Source organism: Mytilus trossulus, chromosome 7 (assembly GCF_036588685.1).
Source record: "Mytilus trossulus isolate FHL-02 chromosome 7, PNRI_Mtr1.1.1.hap1, whole genome shotgun sequence".
NCBI lineage: Eukaryota > Metazoa > Mollusca > Bivalvia > Mytilida > Mytilidae > Mytilus > Mytilus trossulus.
In genome coordinates this window covers 22,547,882-22,567,921 of record NC_086379.1, presented here as the reverse complement: position 1 = coordinate 22,567,921, position 20,040 = coordinate 22,547,882, and the positions used below count along the sequence as shown (strand labels likewise).

General features: G+C 30.3%; 1 protein-coding gene across 3 annotated transcripts in view; it reads left to right on the top strand.

The window, feature by feature from the left end:
• The window catches only part of LOC134724792 (ras-related protein Rab-26-like), a 35,501-nt gene extending 15,701 nt beyond the window's left edge, over positions 1-19,800 (top strand). For 2 of the 3 annotated variants that reach the window (XM_063588041.1, XM_063588039.1), the window contains exons 2-8: positions 498-608; positions 1,012-1,053; positions 6,110-6,176; positions 11,003-11,055; positions 17,744-17,866; positions 18,252-18,328; positions 19,170-19,800. In XM_063588041.1, the coding sequence (XP_063444111.1) occupies positions 498-608; positions 1,012-1,053; positions 6,110-6,176; positions 11,003-11,055; positions 17,744-17,866; positions 18,252-18,328; positions 19,170-19,272 (576 nt within the window). In that variant the 3' untranslated portion in view covers positions 19,273-19,800. Of the gene's footprint in view, positions 1-497; positions 609-1,011; positions 1,054-6,109; positions 6,177-6,361; positions 6,429-11,002; positions 11,056-17,743; positions 17,867-18,251; positions 18,329-19,169 lie in introns of all 3 variants that reach the window. The other variant, XM_063588040.1, reaches the window with a different exon arrangement.
• Positions 19,801-20,040: the final 240 nt, after the last annotated feature.

The following is a 20,040-nucleotide window of genomic DNA, read 5'->3' as shown; positions in this document are numbered from 1 at the left end:
TTAACAAGAAACTTGACACTTTTTGCTTAATGTCCTAAATTATTTTCCCAAAACTGTATTAAACCATTTTTCTAATTCTTACTCGATTTATCCTTTTCCTGACCTGTTGATTTATGTTTATTTAACATGTTTAATCATAAGATGTCAAATTTTGTTACTTTCCACTGAATTTCCTATTGTGAGGTAATATAAAAAAAGGCTACCATGTCTGATGACGTCACTTAGAAAGAACACATCTTTTTTGCAGATCATATGAAAGGAAGGATTGAATTTGCCAGCGTATCATTCAAAAATCGTAAAAGAAGCAGATTTTTCAACCAAATAATGTGTATTACAACATGCATTTATCCCCTCTCCACATTTGAATTTTAAATATCTCAAGTTGATAAAAATGGTATCACACTCAATACTGTGGTAGAATATATATTTCTCAGACAAACATTGATGAATGAATGTTTTATCTTAAATCTTATTTTGGACACTTTTATATCTTCTAGGTTATGCTGATAGGAGATAGTGGAGTAGGAAAAACATGTCTACTAGTACGGTTCAAAGATGGTGCTTTTTTATCAGGAAGTTTTATTTCCACAGTTGGTATAGATTTTAGGGTAGGTAGTAACACACAAACAGTCTTTTTGGACTGGATAAGGTAAGTGGCCTTGGCCTGAGATTGTGCATACTGAAGTGTAGATATATATATGACCATGAAAGCACCAAGTTAATCATATGTAAGTTATCCCCCTTGAATTGTTCAAGGGAGGTTACTTATAGACATTGTAGAAAATAACAAATTATTTTGATTCAGATTGCAGTTATTACAAAATGTATTTTACATGTTATAAAAGCTAGAAATTTACTTGTGATGTTGTTTTTAAAATCTGTAGTTAGAGAGACATTTTCATATTTATTCAAAGTTGTATTTATATAAAAAAAATAATTCTGGTAAATATTATTTGCTACGTATACATCTGTTTGATTTAAAATCATGAAATGTTACTTCTTTTTTTTCAGAACAAAGTTGTTGATGTAGAAGGAACAAAAGTTAAATTACAGGTAACTCATTATTATCATGATTATGTCAGTAAAAGAAAGATTGTGTAAGATGGTGTTTTAGTTTGTTTAGTCAATGATATTTGATTTTCAAATTTATTGGCATTTGCAAGTCTTGTTTCGATGGTGATTATATAGCCCCACCCCCTCATCATGGTTAATTGACTCTGAAAATTTTACATAGTTTTTCAAGTTAATGTTAATGTTTGTGTTAAGGTTCATTTAAAAGGAAAGACTTATGATAAGTCAATGGTATTTGGTATGCAGTTGTATTAGCATTTGCACGTCATTTCTATAGATTGTTTAGTCTGTTCCCTCTGTCATGGTTCATCGACTTTGAATATTTGCATTACTGAAATGTTAAAGACATTTGCATTATCAAAATTACTCAAAGGGAGAAATATCTCTGTGTTTGCATTTTTTTTTTATTCCTACATGATTTGAAAGGGGTCCAATAAGGATATTTAGATGGTTTCTATATTCATGCAAGGGAAGTAATGGGTATTATATGATATGTTTACAGTTGTTTAACATTTTCAAATCAAAATTAAAAAAATTCTAAACATTTTTGTGAAAACTTGAACAATAAAAATATTATGAAATTGAAATGAAAACATGGGATTCAATTAAAAGTACATGAAATGAAAAATGAAATCAATATTCTGGTTGCTAAGAGATAAAGATGAGTTGATGCATAGTAATTGTTGTAAAATAAGAAATTAATGAAATTTCATATTATTTTATGTTTATTACCATGTTTTTAGATGCTAGATAAAATTTCTCACAAGTTTTATATGTTCATTTCATATCTATGGTTATGGAAGCTTATCAATTTTATAGGAAAAATATCTAAGAAATCTTTATTAAACACATAAGCACTTTTTATTTTATCTTTAATCTCAGTAACAGGCAAATGCATACATAATTATAATGATTAATAGAAATGTGGCTTCTGTTGTGTTCATTATCCCCTCCCCTAAAAAATGTATTGAAAATTGCAATGGTTAGCATACCCGTAGCCAGGGGGGTTCGGACGAACCCCACCCCTGGAAAACAAATAAGCACTGTTAAAGTCAATGTTCTGTTCGAATTGTGACTGTTAAAGTCAAGTTTGTGAGTCCAACGAAACCCCCTTTGGAAATTCCTGGCTACGGGCCTGGTAAGATGGAAATATTTAAAAAATATTTGGTTAATTATGCCCCACCTTTTAGGTGAAGGGTGACATTAAGTGATTTCATGAGTTATGGCCCTTTAAATGAAAAATGGTTAAATCTGTATTTTCTGTTCTCTCACTTTAGTTTGCCTCATTAAAAAGGAATGCTTATACACAGTAAACCTAATTGCTTATTACAATGTACCACAAAACACAGAACAAAATTGAATTTCGGAAAAGTCACAATTACTGTTTCAGAGTTATGTCCCTTTGCAATTTATATGCTATAATGCTAAATATTTTCTTTCTGTTCTCTAACTTAAGTTTCTTGAGTTATGTCCCTTTATAATATTATCAGTCCACAATTAAAAATATTTTCTTTTTTTTTTTTCAAAAAAAGAAATTGAAGTATTGGTGTTTATTAGTCTTCAGGCCTATCTGATTAAAAAAATTCTTCAAATCAGGACAATTTAAAGAATTTGAGCAGGCAGCTTTTATCGTGGTAGGTAGCGTTTGGGCAAACAAACCCAAGGCCGTAACCAGGAGTCTTATTTTAGTGAGGCAAAATAATTGAACCGAGCGAAGCGAGGTGATATTTTTTTGGAGGGTATGAAATGAATGGTGCAAAATCCTGCATTCTAGGCATTTTTAGAGAGTTTGATGATGTTTTGAATTTGGACACTTTTTATATAATTTTTTCATATTTTAAGACTTTTACTAACACCAAATTTTGAACAACTTTATTTAAATTTATATGTAAGATAATCATCCAAATATCACTGATTTAATTGAGTCTGCTGCCAGAACATAGAACAAATTAACATCAATTCAGTCGAGTTTGCCAAATTTTTCTATGGCCGGTTCAGTCAAATCGTTTCAGAATCATAATTTGGTCTGCTGATATCCTTATCACGATGAACATGGGGCATGGCAGGAATGCTCAATCTCTCGCCACTCATGCATGCTTTCCAAGTTTTCAGTCGTTTCAGGGCAGTCTGTGTTTCTAAAGGTAGCACATTATCATCAACACATTGATCAATGTCTTCTTCCAATTACTTCTCCATCAGCAATTCGCTAGCAGCTTTTGTTTTCAAAAGGGAATTAAGCTTTCCTGTAAGCGCCATCATACTGTCGCAGTTACAAAATAATAAAACTCGCTTAAAATTATGCTGACAAAGAGTAGACAAACTAGGGATAGAATGAGATATCATACATGTATATGATTCTATCTATAGAGTAAGTATATATGATATGGGTACAGGGGAATTGGAATAGAGTTTTTGACGTTTACATGTAGTTCCGTAATTTCAAATTATTTCTGGAAATAGTTGGTGGTATTTTAGTTCTAGAATCTATAAATTTAGGGGGTTAGGGGTTGGAGGTGTCCAATTTCGAAACCCCGAATATAAAGAATTTTTGTAGTCCCGAATAAGTAAAGACAAAATCTTGAAGGTTCTACTATTCCTCAATAATATCAAATTGGAATATGGAATATTTTAAAAATTTTTAAGGTTAAAGAAACATGGATAAAAAATAATCCATGCATTCATGTTTCATATCATTTATATTTTATTTATCTGAAAAGAGAAAGATTAAAGTTCGTGAAATGAATATGCAGATATGACTGCCCTCTTGTGATGCCCAGTACTTGATTTGTCAAAAGTTGGTGAAACGGAGATATGAATACGCAGACAGGACTGTCCCCTTTGGAAGACCAGTACTTGATTTGTCAGTCTACTCATCGTTTTTGGATTGTTCTTATGAAGTTTTATGCAATACTCAGACTCTGTTCACAAAAAAACCCAACTAGTTTACTAGATTTATTCCTTCTTTACCTTCAGTGTTGCTTTTCCTTTTTCTGAAAGCCTGTTTTTAACTAGAGATCCATGATGGTTATCGTTATACTAGATATATAGGTTAATGTAATCGAGAAACATCCCCCATTGAGATGCTGAGTTATATCCAGGAAGAATATTTTAAAAGGAATGATGAAAAGTTATAGCAATTAAGGTTGAGACAGAACAACAAATGACTGTTATATTTATATATATGAAAAAAAAATAATAAGTTTCGAAATTTTAGTGAGGCAATTGCCTCACTTGCCTCAAGGGTAGTTACGGCCTTGAAACCTATTCTTTTTTATGGCCTCATCTGTGTCATATGTTCTCCATCTTTTTTTATGTGGTTGTTCGGAAACAACAAAATTGGCACAAAAATGTCTTTTCACTCATCACAAGTGAGGAGAATTTTAATAACCAATTATAATTACTGCAGTAGGTCAAATTTTCTCTTGTCACTTTTTTGTATGTTTTGTAATACTGTAAATTCAGAAATTATTGCGTGCATTTATTATTGCGATTTTGTCATTTTAGACTTGAATGCGATTTTAATTTTTACGATTTTGAGAAAAATCCTGTTAAAATCATATCAAATATTTCAAAATGCGAGTTTAAATTATTGCGTTTACAACTCAGTCGCATTTTTCGCAATAATAAAAACCTCGCAATAATTTCTGAATTTACAGTACTTTATATATCTGTAAGTTTTAAAACGTAAGAGTTACATGTACATCATAATATAGTCTTTTTTGTGGAATTTGTGACTTCTTGAAATTGAATAGGGGTTGCTTTGAAATCTGAGATTTCCATATATTTTTGTTTGTATATATATCTTCCATCTTAAAGTTTGAAATTTTGTAAACAGTCATAGCACAAGAAATTACTGATCAACTTATTGGTCAAATTTGCTCTCCTGCAGTTTAAACCATGCAACTATTTGTGATATTTATGCTGCAGAAGTTTCATTTGTGTGTTATACAGACAAGTTTAGTTTGTAATATTTTAATTAAAGTTAAATGTATCAGAATTAAGTAGGTGTATATCATCAAAAATTATCTTTTTTAATATTGTATATTTATTACAAGAATTGAAATAATGGAGGTGCCTTTGAACCACATGATTAATTTCTTTCACTTGTGTGGGTTTCCGATACCACTGTTAATAAATTATTTCTGTCTGATCTTTTTCTGAGACAATGTCTCGTCTTAATTGTCTGGGAAATGGTCATCTTAACCATGTCATAAGTCAGATTAATTGTCTAGAGATGACCACACACAGATCTTCATTGCTATTTTATTAGTTGGGGAAACCAGCTGCCTTATTTTCTGATTTATTTTCAATAGAATAACTCTCAAGGGATTGTTTTTTGTATCATTATCATGATATTTATATATATGGAAAATGGAAATCATATTGATTAATGAACTTGAATATAACTCTTTTTTTTTCTTGTTCATTATTCGGTCATGATATATTTATGTATGGAAGTACATTTGTACTACATTATTTTTAGAATTTTCAAGCATAATTTTTGGTCTGAAAATGTGTTGAGGCTTTATTAAGTATTTCAAGAAGTTTTCAAAATTGTTATCACACAATATTCATTTGATGAATCTTCATGTATAAAAAGTTAAGTTGTTATGCAAAGAAATGATAAAAGGAAAACAAAAAGGGAAATGGTATGAATTATTAGAACAAACCAACGTTTTTATTGGCCTAAATATCAGTGAATTTTGTATTATACCATTTTACTGATAATCATTTTAAGTTAAAATATTTGTTTTAGCCCCTGAAATGCATGCAACATACTTTTCACACAATTTTCTATTTAAAAATGCAAAGTTTCTAAGAAGCACATTATGTAGGAGCAATTTTCATTTGGGACAACCAATTTTGACTGTTTAGTGTAAATCAAAGCTCAATCCATGTTGAAGGCAGTACTTTGATTTATAATGGTTTACTTTTACATATTGTGACTTAGATGGAGAATTGTCTCATTGACTCTAATACCACATCTTTATCTAAATATTTGTCATTCTGCATTCCAACTGAACCAATTCTCTTCCAGATCTGGGATACTGCCGGGCAAGAAAGGTTTCGTAGTATAACCCGAGCATATTACCGTGATGCAAATGGTATGTAACCATGACAACAATATTTAATGTTTGATTTAGAGTGTGTTGTCTCTATATTCTTAGATTTATATAAACATTTATATTTTCAGCTATAAAATGAGGAAAGTTTGAATGGAAAGCTTCACATCTTCAGACATTTGTTTCCATAGTAACCATAATCATGACCTTGATCTTGTTATTTACAGATTTGGGACACAGCAGGTCAAGAGAGATTTAGGAGTGTTACACATGCCTATTACAGAGATGCTCATGGTATTTCCTTGATGTGCCTCGCCTCCCCCTTTTATATGTTTTCACATTTCAGCGCTTTTTTAATGATTATATATTTATTTGTTGTTTTACTGATGAGGAACATGATTCTACTGCTTCTTTCTATCTAAAATGTTTACTGATAATATTAAAAGAAATACAATAATTGTACTTTTAATTTTGAGTAATTATTCTACAGTATTTACTTGAATTCATGTCTCTCATCAATATTTTTAGTGTATCCCTCTTTTTTTGTCAGCCTTTTATCACAATTTTACATTTTATCCATGCCTTTGTGAGGTTAAATGAAGCTGGAATATTGTTTTGCAGTTTATTTTGTATCCTCCCCCCTCCAGTGCTTTCTAGGATAGGACATGATTAAAGGGGTATTGAAGAAGCACCTACTGAACATTTTTGTTAAAGGATGGAAAAGGAAACAGGTGTACACTAATAACTTAATAATAATACTGGGAACACCCCTTTTAAGCTTGTAACCCTCCACTCTTTTTGTCTCTATCAGCTGAGATACAAAAATTTTGAAAAGATTAAACATTAAAAATCAGTCATTAAAAGTATTTAGCTCAATTGATTAGTATTATTTGATTTCCAAAGACAAAAAAACATATGACAAGCTCATGATAAGTTCATGTGAAATTAAATATATCCAGATTATAGTAAATCAGTTAACAATACAGTTACCTAAGCATTTGTCCTACTGATCAGCTGAAGTACTTCCAAATAGATTTCTTACATAAGTTTTGTGGACAAGTGCAGAAAAAAAACATAATTCAATGCTATTTAGTTTTCAAGTTAGTATTCTGTATAGATAATAAAATGTCCTTTTAAGTAATTCAAATACAATTTTGAAATGTCGGACAAAATCATGAAAATGTAAATAGATCTAAGAATTTCATTTACGTTTTGAATGTAAAAGGTTGATTTTGAATTTTATCATGCTCATGTTGACATGTGATTTTATAGAAAATGGAACAAATTTGAATTCAAAACATTTTTTACTGTAATTATCTTTGGCAAACTGAAGAAATTTGATTTTGTTTTTCCCTTGTTGCTAAATTTGTTTATATTTTAAAATGCTATACTGAAATTTAGTAGAGTTTTCTGATTATCATCACACAGCATATTGTTAACTGCGATGAAATAATCTATTAAAACATGAACCTTTATGCAAAAAAAACCCCAAACTGTGTTAGTGTATTGCCAAAAAAACAACTGTTGGTTACTGCATGTGATTGGGTATTGAAAAAATATCATGAAGTTGTCCGAAATGGAACTTGGAATTTTAAACAAATATTTAATCCCTAATTAAGTAGAACATATCTATAAGTCATAAAATGTTTGTGTTTGAATTGCTTAACAAAATATGGCTTCCAATGAAAAAATCTATGGCATCATGGGTATACGTAGCACTGAAAAGATATCATGGGTAGTAAATTTTCTTTTGACTTACAAAACATCATGGGTAGACAATTTACCTTGGTTACAAGGGAGACGACTATATTACTAAGAACACAATCTTTTGCATGATTTTATGTGTTTGTAGTACATGTATTTACCATTTATGTAGCTGCATGATGTTTATGTATGATTTTTATTCTTTTGTGATTTATTATCTTTTTTTCAGGAATATATAACAATTTTCTTTCCAAAAAAAACAAATACATGATTGTCGAGCCTTCAACTTTTGTCGAAAAAGCGAGACTAAGCGATCCTACTTTCCGTCGTCGGTGTCGGCGGCGGCGGCGTCCACAAATATTCACTCTGTGGTTAAAGTTTTTGAAATTTTAATAACTTTCTTAAACTATACTGGATTTCAACCAAACTTGTACAGCAGCTTGTTTATGATCATATGATAGTATCCAGAAGTAAATTTTGTAAAAATAAAATTCCATTTTTTCTGTATTTTACTTATAAATGGACTTAGTTTTTTTGCGAGAAACATTACATTCACTCTGTAGTTAAAGTTTTTTAAATTTTAATAACTTTCTTAAACTATCCTGGGTTTGTACCAAACTTGGACAGAAGCTTGTTTATGATCATAAAATAGTATCCAGAAGTAAATTTTGAAAAAATAAAATTCCATTTTTTCGGTTTTTTACTTATAAATGGACTTAGTTTTTCTGTGGGAAAACATTACATTCACTCTGTGGTTAAAGTTGTTAAAATTTTAACATCTTTCTTTAACTATCCTGGGTTTGTACCAAACTTGAACAGAAGCTTATTTATGATCATAAAGATAGTTTCCAGAAGTAAATTTTGTAAAAAGATAACTCCATTTTTTCTGTATTTTACTTTTAAATGGACTTAGATTTTCTTTCAGTTAACATTACATACAGTCTGCAGTTAAAAGTTTTCAAAACATTTATTAGATTCAATAACTATCCTAGATTTTTACCAAACTTGGACAGAAGCTTCTTACAATCAAAAGATAGTATCAAGAGGAATATTTTTATTGATTTTTTTCCTCATTTTTGTTGAGCCTGGGAGTTACAGAAAAAGTAGGCGAGACACTGGGTTCCGCGGAACCCTTACAAATTTTTTTGTAATTTTCAACAAAATAGAGTGAATAGTATCTTTAAACTTGAATATCTTTCAATTATATTGTTCCCAACATGTGTTGAGAGCTCTGAGTATTCCTATATTCTCTTTTTTACTCCCCAAGATGTATGACATAGGGTCATCTGGATTATTCTTCTTGGAGAACTTCTATTTTTTAAAGGCCATATGATGAATATTCTGTCCTTTCTGGTTGAAGTGTTTGTCACTTGGTTTACATTTGTGGCTAAGAAACTTAAAGATTTCCAAAAAGAATTAAAAATAATTATACCTTGTAAAAATACTGGTCTTGGTAAGAAAAATTTGGAAGATTGACCTCTGTTAAAAGTGATATTTGTTCATTTTTATATGATAAAAAAAATGCCGATTTTTTACATGTTTGTCAATGTGTAGACTACACCGCAATTACAAAATACAAACTATTAAAATGTCTACAATTTGTCAACGTTTATATCTGAGTACAGAAAGGTTGTGGAAATATTTAACAGAAATTAGCAAAACTCCCTAAAGATAAACTATCGCTAAGATATAATAAAAGGCAATATTACCATTTACCCTGAAGAGTAATAATCTTCTTTATTGATAAATAATGAAGTCAGCAGTGAATCACACAGATATGCTATTCCTTTCAATGAAACATATGGTTATGAATTTTATAATTGTTTTTATCAAATATAAAATATTTAAACTTACTATTTCAAAGATTTGAGGCTTATAGAATAAAAGATGAATATTATACATTTGAAATAATCATGAATTGAAGATATTTTATTAAATTTCAAGTAGATTAGTATCTAATATTTTGAATAACATTATATTAAAAACATGATACTAGCTTATTGGTGCATGTTGATGCATACCTTTAAATGGATTTAGATCATATTTTTAAAACTTTTTGTGTGGTTAATTTGTTTTGCCTTTTGTAAATTTTATAAATTGGGATATAGTTGTAATAATAATGTGTTACCTATTCACCTTATGAGTATTTAAGCCTTCAAAACAAACAAATTGTACTGCTTGAAAAATATTTTTATTATCGATTTAAAAGTTTCAACATATTCATTGAGATATATTATAAGATGTTTGCAACAACACTTAATGAAATATCTTTTATTTTGATCTATCAATTTATGTTCATTCAAGTAAAAAGATAAGTTTCCATTTTTAAAAGTCAAATATATCATTGATAGTAAATAGTTATCAAAGGACTACCAGGATTATGATTTAGTATGCCAGACACGCGTTTCATCTACAAGACTCATCAGTGACGCTCAAATCAAATTGAGAAATTCACCTTTATCATAAAATAGGACAATGGCCATAATTTGGTACAGCACATTTATGATAAATTGCAAAAACATGATGATTTGTGCAGTTTTTGAACCTCAAAGCTCTGGGTAATCCTTTTAATTAATCAATTTATGACTATTGATCAGTGGTTTACTACTGTTGCTACTACTAAATAGAATAGTTTGAAACATTTATGTATCTTATAGAAACATGATGTATTTTAATTCTGAGCTATTATCTGATTATTAACATAAGATAATTTCATTCATTGTGATTAAAAGCAGTTGTTATATAGCAGCTACTGTATATCATGTATATTGCAGGCTAATGATAGGAGTTACTTAAATTATATACATGTAGTTATAGAAATAGACAACTTCTAATTTCATTCCAGAATTTTTTGCATATAATGAAAAGAGATCTAGATGAGGGGTTACGATACGTCAATGAGACAACATTTCTTTAAGAAAAAACACCATAAAAAACATTTTCAGCACAGGTTTCTATGTAATTTTAATGTGATATTGAAATGATCACTGACAACTCAATAAGCAAAAATGTACAAGAAATTGGTTAGGATAGGTATCACAGAAATAAAAACTTGCATACTAAACGCTTCCATTATTTGAATATAGCTTTTTGTCCATTGTTCAATACATAATAAATTCATTCAAGAATTACTGTATTATCAGTATTTGGTTTTGTTTTTTCAGCACTACTGCTGTTATATGATGTTACAAATAAAGCCAGCTTTGACAATATCAGAGTGAGTATACCTAATGATTAGGCATCAGAAGCCTTTAACCTTCAATCAGGAGGGGGAGAGAACACCCCCAACCCTCCCTGTTTGCATCTTTATTGTCTTTCAAGAGATGAGAGTCAAAATGTATAAGGGAGGGGTTTTACTTTTTTGCACAGACCTGACGGGTAGCATTTTTTTTTAATAGTAAATACTACCCGTCTGGTCTGTACCAGAAAAGTCAAACGCCTCCCTTACACCTTGTTAAAAAAGTTTCCTTTTCATTTTGAAAAAAAACCCATCTTGTTTGTAACCTTTGAATGATAGGACATTACCTGTCAGATTTTATAAAAAAAATCACATTTTGTTCCAAAAATCCTGAGAAGAAGGGGTTTGATATAGATTACTTTTGGAATTTGTCAAAGGGAGATAACTTTGAATTTGAAAATTGGAACTCTACCTGTCCTTTTTTACACATACATGTCAGTTATGCAGTATCTCTAGTATGCTTTTATCAGACTAACTCAAACCTTTCATTGTTGTTCGTATGAACAAATGTAGATTTGCTTTTGATTTTGAAATATTTTGCCTTTATGATATCTTGATGAAAGTTTTTCTACAGAAGGATTTAACAAACATCTGATTAAATGCCTTCTAAAATACCCCAGCTGCTTTTTAATTTTTCATCACATTTAAAGCATTATCTTGCATACATATACACAACCTATCTTTTCGTTTATCATGTTTTTGATAAGTTAAACATTCCTTAATATAGTTTCATCTAAAATTTCCCGAAAAGCAATTATTGGAAGTAAGAAGTAAAATAGACAAATTTACTATAATTTAAGTACATTTATTTATGTTTGATAGAGGATAGGTCAAATAACTGTATCTGAGTAGATTGTTTAGAAAATTGACATGTTTCTCCCTAATAAAATGGTCTGTTTTTACTTCATTTGACAAATTAACAGTATAAAATCTTATTACATTCCATTTGTTTGCAATCTTGCAGATTTCAAAAGCAATTTCTAAACTGTATTGGAATTTAAATATCTGTTTTATTAGTTTTTGAAGTACATGGTTTCAGTCTAACTTGGCATTGCAAGAAAGTACATCAAATAACGTTCCCCCTTGACAGTTAATAATGATTTACTAGCGAGCATGACTAGACTATAAATCTCTATAGATGTGGCTGCACTTTGGAAGCCTGAGACTGCTCTAAATGCAGACATTGTGTAAGGTTTGTAATTTCATTGAGACAAAATCCATGAAATTTAAAACCCAAATAAAAAATTTACCTTTAAACAGCATTACTTTTTTGAACTCAAAACCTTTAAAAATTGATTTGTAGAAACAGATCTTGGAAATAAAACTACAATTTTTTTCCTCATAAATAAACAAGATTTTAAGGACGGCAATATCTGACAATTTAGATTCATATCTATCATGTCTATGATTAAAGTCAATTTTTAGTAACTAATACATTAAACCTTGTATAAACCTGCTTATAACTGTAATGTTAAGTCTGGAAATATTTTTAAAATCTATGTAGCGTAGAGATACTCATTGCAATGTTGTACACTTTAGTAAATTGAAACATAACAGCAATAGTATGCAATGAAATAAACTTGACTGTTACTGTGTGAGCATCTAAATCATTTGGTCTCTAGTAGATAGTTGTTTTGTCATGATTGTTGCCAATCAGACCACATCTCCTTATTAGTCCCTTCTGACAAAGTCGAAGTGGACTTTAGGTTTGCATTCTGTCAGTATGCCTGTCTGTCAATCCAACAGTCCACCATATCAATCTTACACCTTTTTATTCTGCTAGATTGAAGATATTGATTTGATATTTGGTATACTGTTTTATCATAACAAGTTACAGATCAAGTTTGAACTTTGTCCTGGTCTGATAATTTTATGCAGAGTTATGGCCCAATTGTACTTACAAAATTCACTCAAATATTCAGTTTTCCACACTTTTTTTCGTCATGTTTGAAGATATTGATTTGATATTTGTTATATAATATAGTTTACACAATCAAAAGTGATAGATCTAGTTTGCATTTTGTTCCAGTACAATTGATATTTAACTGGTAAAGGACTATGTATTGCCATGCAATGCAATACTCTCAGATTTATTATGCTTGTTTTATTATAATAGTTTTAAAGTTTGACACAGGAGTCAGGATACGAATATCACATTACTATGTTTTTTTGGTAATATGCTTTCAATTTACCCTTGGATGTTAAACCGCCATCAATCAACATCCTTTTATTCATGTGTGCATTTATGCTATCAGATTATATAATTATATGTAGCATATTTTAATCACTGTTAACGTTAATCCTTTTTCCTACAGATTCCTATCAGAGAGAATATTCACAATTAATACAGATTATTTGATTAAATTGTAGAAAACAAGCTTTGGCAGAACATTTATCCTTTATTTGATCCATATTCTGGGCTGATTCCTTTCAGAGAAAATATTCCTGATTAATACAGATTATTAATTAAAGTGTGGAAAACAAGCTATGGCTTTTGTAATATCCATACCTTATGATATATTCATGAAGTTTCAGATTTGAAATGTAAAAATGGTATTACAGTTCATGAAGCTGATTCCTGCAGCGTTTTCAATCATTTACAAAGCTGAGCCTATAAATAATTAAATGGACAATTTAGTTCTGAAATATTATATGAAGTGAATTATTGATATATCTTCATTGATCTTCCTGTTTTAAAAGTCAGTATTTAAAAAGAGAACAGGTTTTACACTTTCCAGCTGCATTCATATGAACATTGGTGACCCATATGTTGCCTTGGGCTTTGTAAATTCTGCTCTTTAGTCTGAGGATGTTGATCTCTATGCTCAAGATGCAGTACTTTTAATGGACAATATTGCATTTGATTTCAACAGTTAAAAGAGTGGAATAGCACTACAAAAGGAGATAAAGATTGTTATGGTTTTATTAGAATTTGCATTTTAAATGTATGTTCTTATTACCATATTCCAGCTGGTTGCATTTGCACTGGTGAAAAATATGGCTTTTGGGATCAGTTCAATTTTATTTATCGGTATTAAACTCTATTAGTCTTCTAAATGACAGAGTATAAATGTCTGTAAACAACTTGTTATGGCATTTAAAACACTGCAGTTGGCGATATTTATTGCAGTAAAATTCATTAACTCATGAATGCATGAAGAATTACAATTATCACTCCCTGCTTAATTTACCTAATTGAAATAAAAGTCGTTTCAGTTAATTGAAAACTGTCATACTTTTGAAGTAGCTTGAATTAAGTGGTTAGAATTAAAATGTTCAAGTGACATGATCACATTGTTTCCACTCTGCGACCTGCTGATTCTTCAGAAGGTGGGTGGATGAATCGGTGGGTAATGACATTTATGGGTTGGTTTTGATTTTATGGCCATATGATCTTAATGTTATGGTGATATGTATCATAGCTTGTTGATGATGATGGAAGTTTTTAACAACCTTGACTGGCTATACAGCCCTTGCACTGTCAGTAGCGGCGTTTTGCATTTGCGCCGATTTGCACTTCATTTGCGCCGATTTTTTCTTTCATTTGCGCCGATTTTTTTTTTCATTTGCGCCGATTTTTTTACAGGTAAATACAGGTAAAATACAGGTAAACTACAGAAAATATATAAGAATATGACAATGAGACAACTCTTTTTTTTATTTTTCATTAAAGACCTCTGCCGTTAGCCAGTTGTACACATTTTATGAATTGTCAATCATAACATGTATACAACTGTTGTCCCCTGCTCACCACGGGGAGGTGGAAATAAACATTAAAATTATAAGTCTGTTCTTGCAGAGTATTTGTAGGCATTACATCTTATGTATTCCTTTCTTGTTATTTCGTCATTTCTGTATTTGGCATACTTGTCGATAACAAAGTCCATCTTTTCTTTGTCTGGCTTGCGTACAGATGCTGGCATGTCTAGAGTTCGCATTTTTACATATGTTACGGCCTGGATTTTCTTGATAACATCCTTAAAAACATATATGTTAGGATGGTGAGAATAAAATTGCTCGTTGTAATGAGAATGAAAAGATTCTGGACCGTTATTCGTCCTCTTGTAGTTCTCAACGGGTGCAGCTGCCCAGAATTGAGGTGGATAGCGTGACGTTGTGCATATATATGTACTTCGTACGTAGTCTAAGAATGTATGGCATTTGTCATCAGAAGGAGCATCGGACATAATGTCAAACGTGAAGCAGTCCTCAACTTCATTTGGGGGAAGGAATGGTAACCCGAAAAATTGGGATATCCATTTACCTATCTCAGTGGATTTGTCTTTGTAATCGGTACTTAGCCCAACAGTCTGGATTTTCCTCCACCAACTCTGAGCAAGATGGAAACGGCAGCAATCTATTTTACATTGTGGGAAAGCAGCTTGTTCGAAATCTATATGTATAACATTAGGCACAAAGGAAAGTTGCTTTTGACTGCATAGATCACAAATCATTTTTCACATGATTTCGTAACACTCTTCATCTTTTGATGGCAAGAGGGCATACATAAGAGGAACATAATTGCCATTCTTACAGCCGTGTAACGTATATAATTGGTAAAAGTTCTTCGGACACGATGTCCCAGAACAATATGAAATAAAACTAACTTAAAACCATAAGTGAACAACGTTTATAACCAGATTTTACCAATATACCTTCAAGGTAAAGTAGATGTAAAAGTATAAACTTACCTGTAACTTACCTGTAAATCCAATTAGTAGAAAATATAAAATCAGCGCAAATGTCAAAATGAAATCGGCGCAAATGAAAGAATGCAAATTTTCAAAATCGGCGCAAATGTCATACGCCCGTCAGTAGCTAGTGCACTGTTGTTTCCAGGCCTAATACAGGTGCATTGTGGCCAATTTGTGGGAGGACTATGAAGTGGATTAAAACTCTATAAACACTATGAATTGTCTCCTGTTATTGTCTGGGAAAAGTTTTTAATTGGCTTAATTGAATATAGAACAAGAGAATTGCCATTTATGTATATGTGTCTTGTTAACTATAGGATAGTTTGCTTATAAGTTATACTCTATAGCCATATAGGCATATTTTGTTTTAACTTTTACAACTGCTGTACTTTAAACATACAATAAAAAGTATGGCATATCTGCTGAACTATATAACTTTGTTGTTAATTTATCTGTCTCAAATCATGATTTTGATGCCATTTTTTTATTATTACTAATGAATTTTGTAGATGAATTGTCTCAAAACTTAAAGATTAACAGCTTGCCATTTAAAATTATTCATTTGTTTTAGGTTGCATTATGTAACTTGTACTATAGACAAATGTAAGAAGAAGCAGTATGAGTGCCATTGAGACAAAAAAACTGTCTGTTAAAATAATAAAAGATGATATTGTATGTGAATCAATATGGAATTAATCAAAAGATAGACTAAAGAATAAAAAAAAAATCGTCTTAATTCAACAATAAACATTTATTGTGTCTGTGCAAGATGTTAAGCTCTTTATCTCTCATAGTCTCCAAAAGTTGTAAATAGATTTTAAGTTGCGTAGGCTCAATTGTGCTGTTCTGTTGTTTATGAATGTAAATGCCTCATATTGTTTCATTCAAATTGAATAAGTTATTTTATTGAGAGATTCTAATGAAATCAGGACTTAATTACTGTGATGCATCTCTCATCCTACAGACATTGAAATTTCCATACAGGTTTTAGATTGATAAAGACAACACACTGTATCTGCATTAAAGCATGTTTACATCCCATCATAGTTTCATTGCATATTTGCACATCAGATTAACTTATCTCTATCTGTTGCACAAACAGACCATTGTAATAATTAGTTGTTTATTCAAATTAGATGATTTTTACAACAAAAAAATATTTTTAATTCAATAAGTTGGATTTATGAGTCAACAGAATTGATATGATTTTTGATTAATTTATTTAATTGAAAAACATGAACCAAATGAAAATTCTAAATTAAATATTCTGCATATATGGCGTATGCAGTATATATTGCATAACAAAATTGAAGTTGAAATCTTTGAATAAATTTTGTTTATGCTGCGTTGCTTAAAAAAAACACATTGAATTTTATGAAGTTAGTATTGTTGTAATAGTTTCCCCAGGTTACAGACATAAACATCTTGTATTTTACATAATGTAGAAGATATCTTGTTGAGCTTAATTTCAGTAAAAAAATGAAAATCAGGGTATAAAACCTTTTCCCAGAATCAGTTGGTGTTCTCAGCCTATTTTAAAAATAACTTAAATAATGATCCTTTGCATAAGTATGTGTCTGTGTAGTTCATCCAGTGGGAATTTTAAGTTTATCCTGAAAAAAACAATCAGTCATTTGGGAAAGGTTTAATTTCCTTTGCAATTAGAACAATATAAATTTCTTCAATCTTATCTTCAAGTTGATAGCAATTTCCCAAGAGTAGGACCAAGATAAATTGATCACAAATCAAAGAGAAAAATCGGTGTACTCTTTGAATTGGTAATTAATTTGGCAAGATTTATTTCTTTATTTTGATTTTTAGGTTGCTGTACTTTTTATAAAACTAAGTAAATTACTCAATATCTTTAGCTTTTTTGAGGATTCCATTAACCATTTAATTATTTATAATTAAAATGAAAGAAAATGAAAACAAAATCACTTCTACATTTGCCAATTGAGTTTTCCTCTTTTCAGGCATGGCTGGGAGAGATAAATGAATATGCTCAGGAAGATGTAGTTATAATGTTACTAGGAAATAAAGCCGATATGGCAGGGGAACGAATGATTCGAACAGAAGATGGAGAAAAATTAGCAAAGGTAGTACATGCATTACAGAAAAAAAATTATTTTTAATATTTCATTTCTACTTATTCACAGGTGCAATATAATTTTTGCTGAGCCTATGAATTTTGTTGCAAAAGCAAGACAAAGGGATTCTACATTCCATTGTCATGGCATCAAATACTTTTGAGAAAAGTAAACGGATCAAATTCTGTCCTTCCACTTTTTTTTAATTTCACTATTGATTGAGAGGATAGGTTGCAAGATATCTTGCCAAATCCCTCAAGATTAAAGGCCGGATTTCATTATCATTTAATCATGATTAATTTTTTAAACATAGTTTAAAGTAATGCATTTGGGGTTCTATATATAGTTATATGGTTAAAGGGAGATAACTCAATCGGTTTTTTTTATCTTTCAGGAATATAATGTAGCATTTATGGAAACTAGTGCCAAGACTGGAATGAATGTAGATCTGGCTTTTATGGCTGTTGCCAAGTAAGTCAAATAATTAAGTAGTGGTATTTATTTATGTTTACTTTGATCCATGAATGTGAAATTTAAAGGAGAAGAAACAAAATGGTTGGTTGAGCATTAAAAGAACACACTTTCTATAATTATCCTTATATACATCATATGTTCTAGTATAAGTGTGGTAGTAAAAATCTTAGTAATGTAGGGTGTCTGTTTGTCTGAGGGCATTTTTTTATTTAGTTTATTCACCATTTGCAGGATATTTTATATATTTATGTTTTGTTCTTGCCCTATTTCTAAAAAAAAAGATGTGGTATGATTGCCAACGAGAAAACTCTCCACAAGAGACCAAATAACAAATTAACAACTATTGGTCACCATATTGTTTTCCTTATTGAATTATGAAATAATAAAGAAATTGAGGTTTCAACCCCTTCATATGCAAGTTAACCTAAGATGGACATTTTGTTTTTCTAGTCTGTGCGTCCGTCCGTTTGTTCTTTCCCGCTACAGGTTAAAGTTTATGGTTGAGGTAGTGTTTGATGAAGTTGAAGTTTAATAAACTTAAAACTTAGAACACATGTTCTCTATGATATGAATTTTCTAATTTTAATGCCAAATTAGAGATTTCCGCCCCCATTTTCACAATCCACTGAACATAGGAAATGATAGTGCGGATGGGGCATCCGTGTACAGGAACACATTCTAGTTTTAGAAACTTTTTGCTAAAAATATTTCAACTGTTTTATTCTTAAATATCATTGGCTTTCAAACATTCAGCTTTTAGCTTTCCGGATGAAGGTAAATCCAGAAAAGAGCTCTGGATGCATTAAATTGATAACATGTTGTTTTCATTATTTTTTAGAGATCTGAAAATGAAAAAGACTAGAAAACCTGCCGACCCAAAATTTAATGTTGCTGAATATGTTTTACAAGAAAGAAAATCTGGAGGCTGTTGTGGAAGTTAGCCGTTAGATTTAAATAAATTAGATTGTCAATGACTGCTAACTAATGCTCATGATACTGTTTTATTCATTGGTGCAAAGAGGCATTAAGATAGATTGTTTAAAATTTTATTTTTATATTGATTGCAGGGTATTTTAAAATGCCTGCTATTGTCATTTCATTTATACATTATGAAGGTTGACATTTTTTTTAAAATTTGGAATAAGATCTTGTTGCTAAATAATTTTTTTATGATGAAAATTAGTTAACTTTTTTAATATTTCACTTAATTATAGGGGGAAAATTCACCTTTTTGTTATAAATTCTGAATAGATATAGGAAGATGTGGTGTGAGTGCCAATGAGAGCATGTTTAGTACAGTGTCCCCAAGGAAAATATTTTTTTCCAGTTAAATTTGAAAATAAGATAAATGTTAATCTGATATTTAAAAGGATGCTGCCAAACTGTGCATTGTGCAAAAATAGTACAAATAAGTTTTATTTGTAAAATATGAAAGGTTTGAAATACAAGCGTGTTAAAAGTGGCGCTTAACATGATCTTTTAAGAATCAAGTTTAGATTGAGAATTTGCTTTTGAATTTTGAACTGATATTAGATTTATTTGCCCAACCATACTTTGTTGAGTTGGTTATATTTGCTAGCAATATTAGAAGATTATTGTATGTAATCAAAGATTTTGTGGTAATCTTGGAATATTTTTTTTCATGGTCTAATGACTCTTGATATTATCACTTGTTATGATTCGTCTCCAAAGAGAAATTTAAACATAAT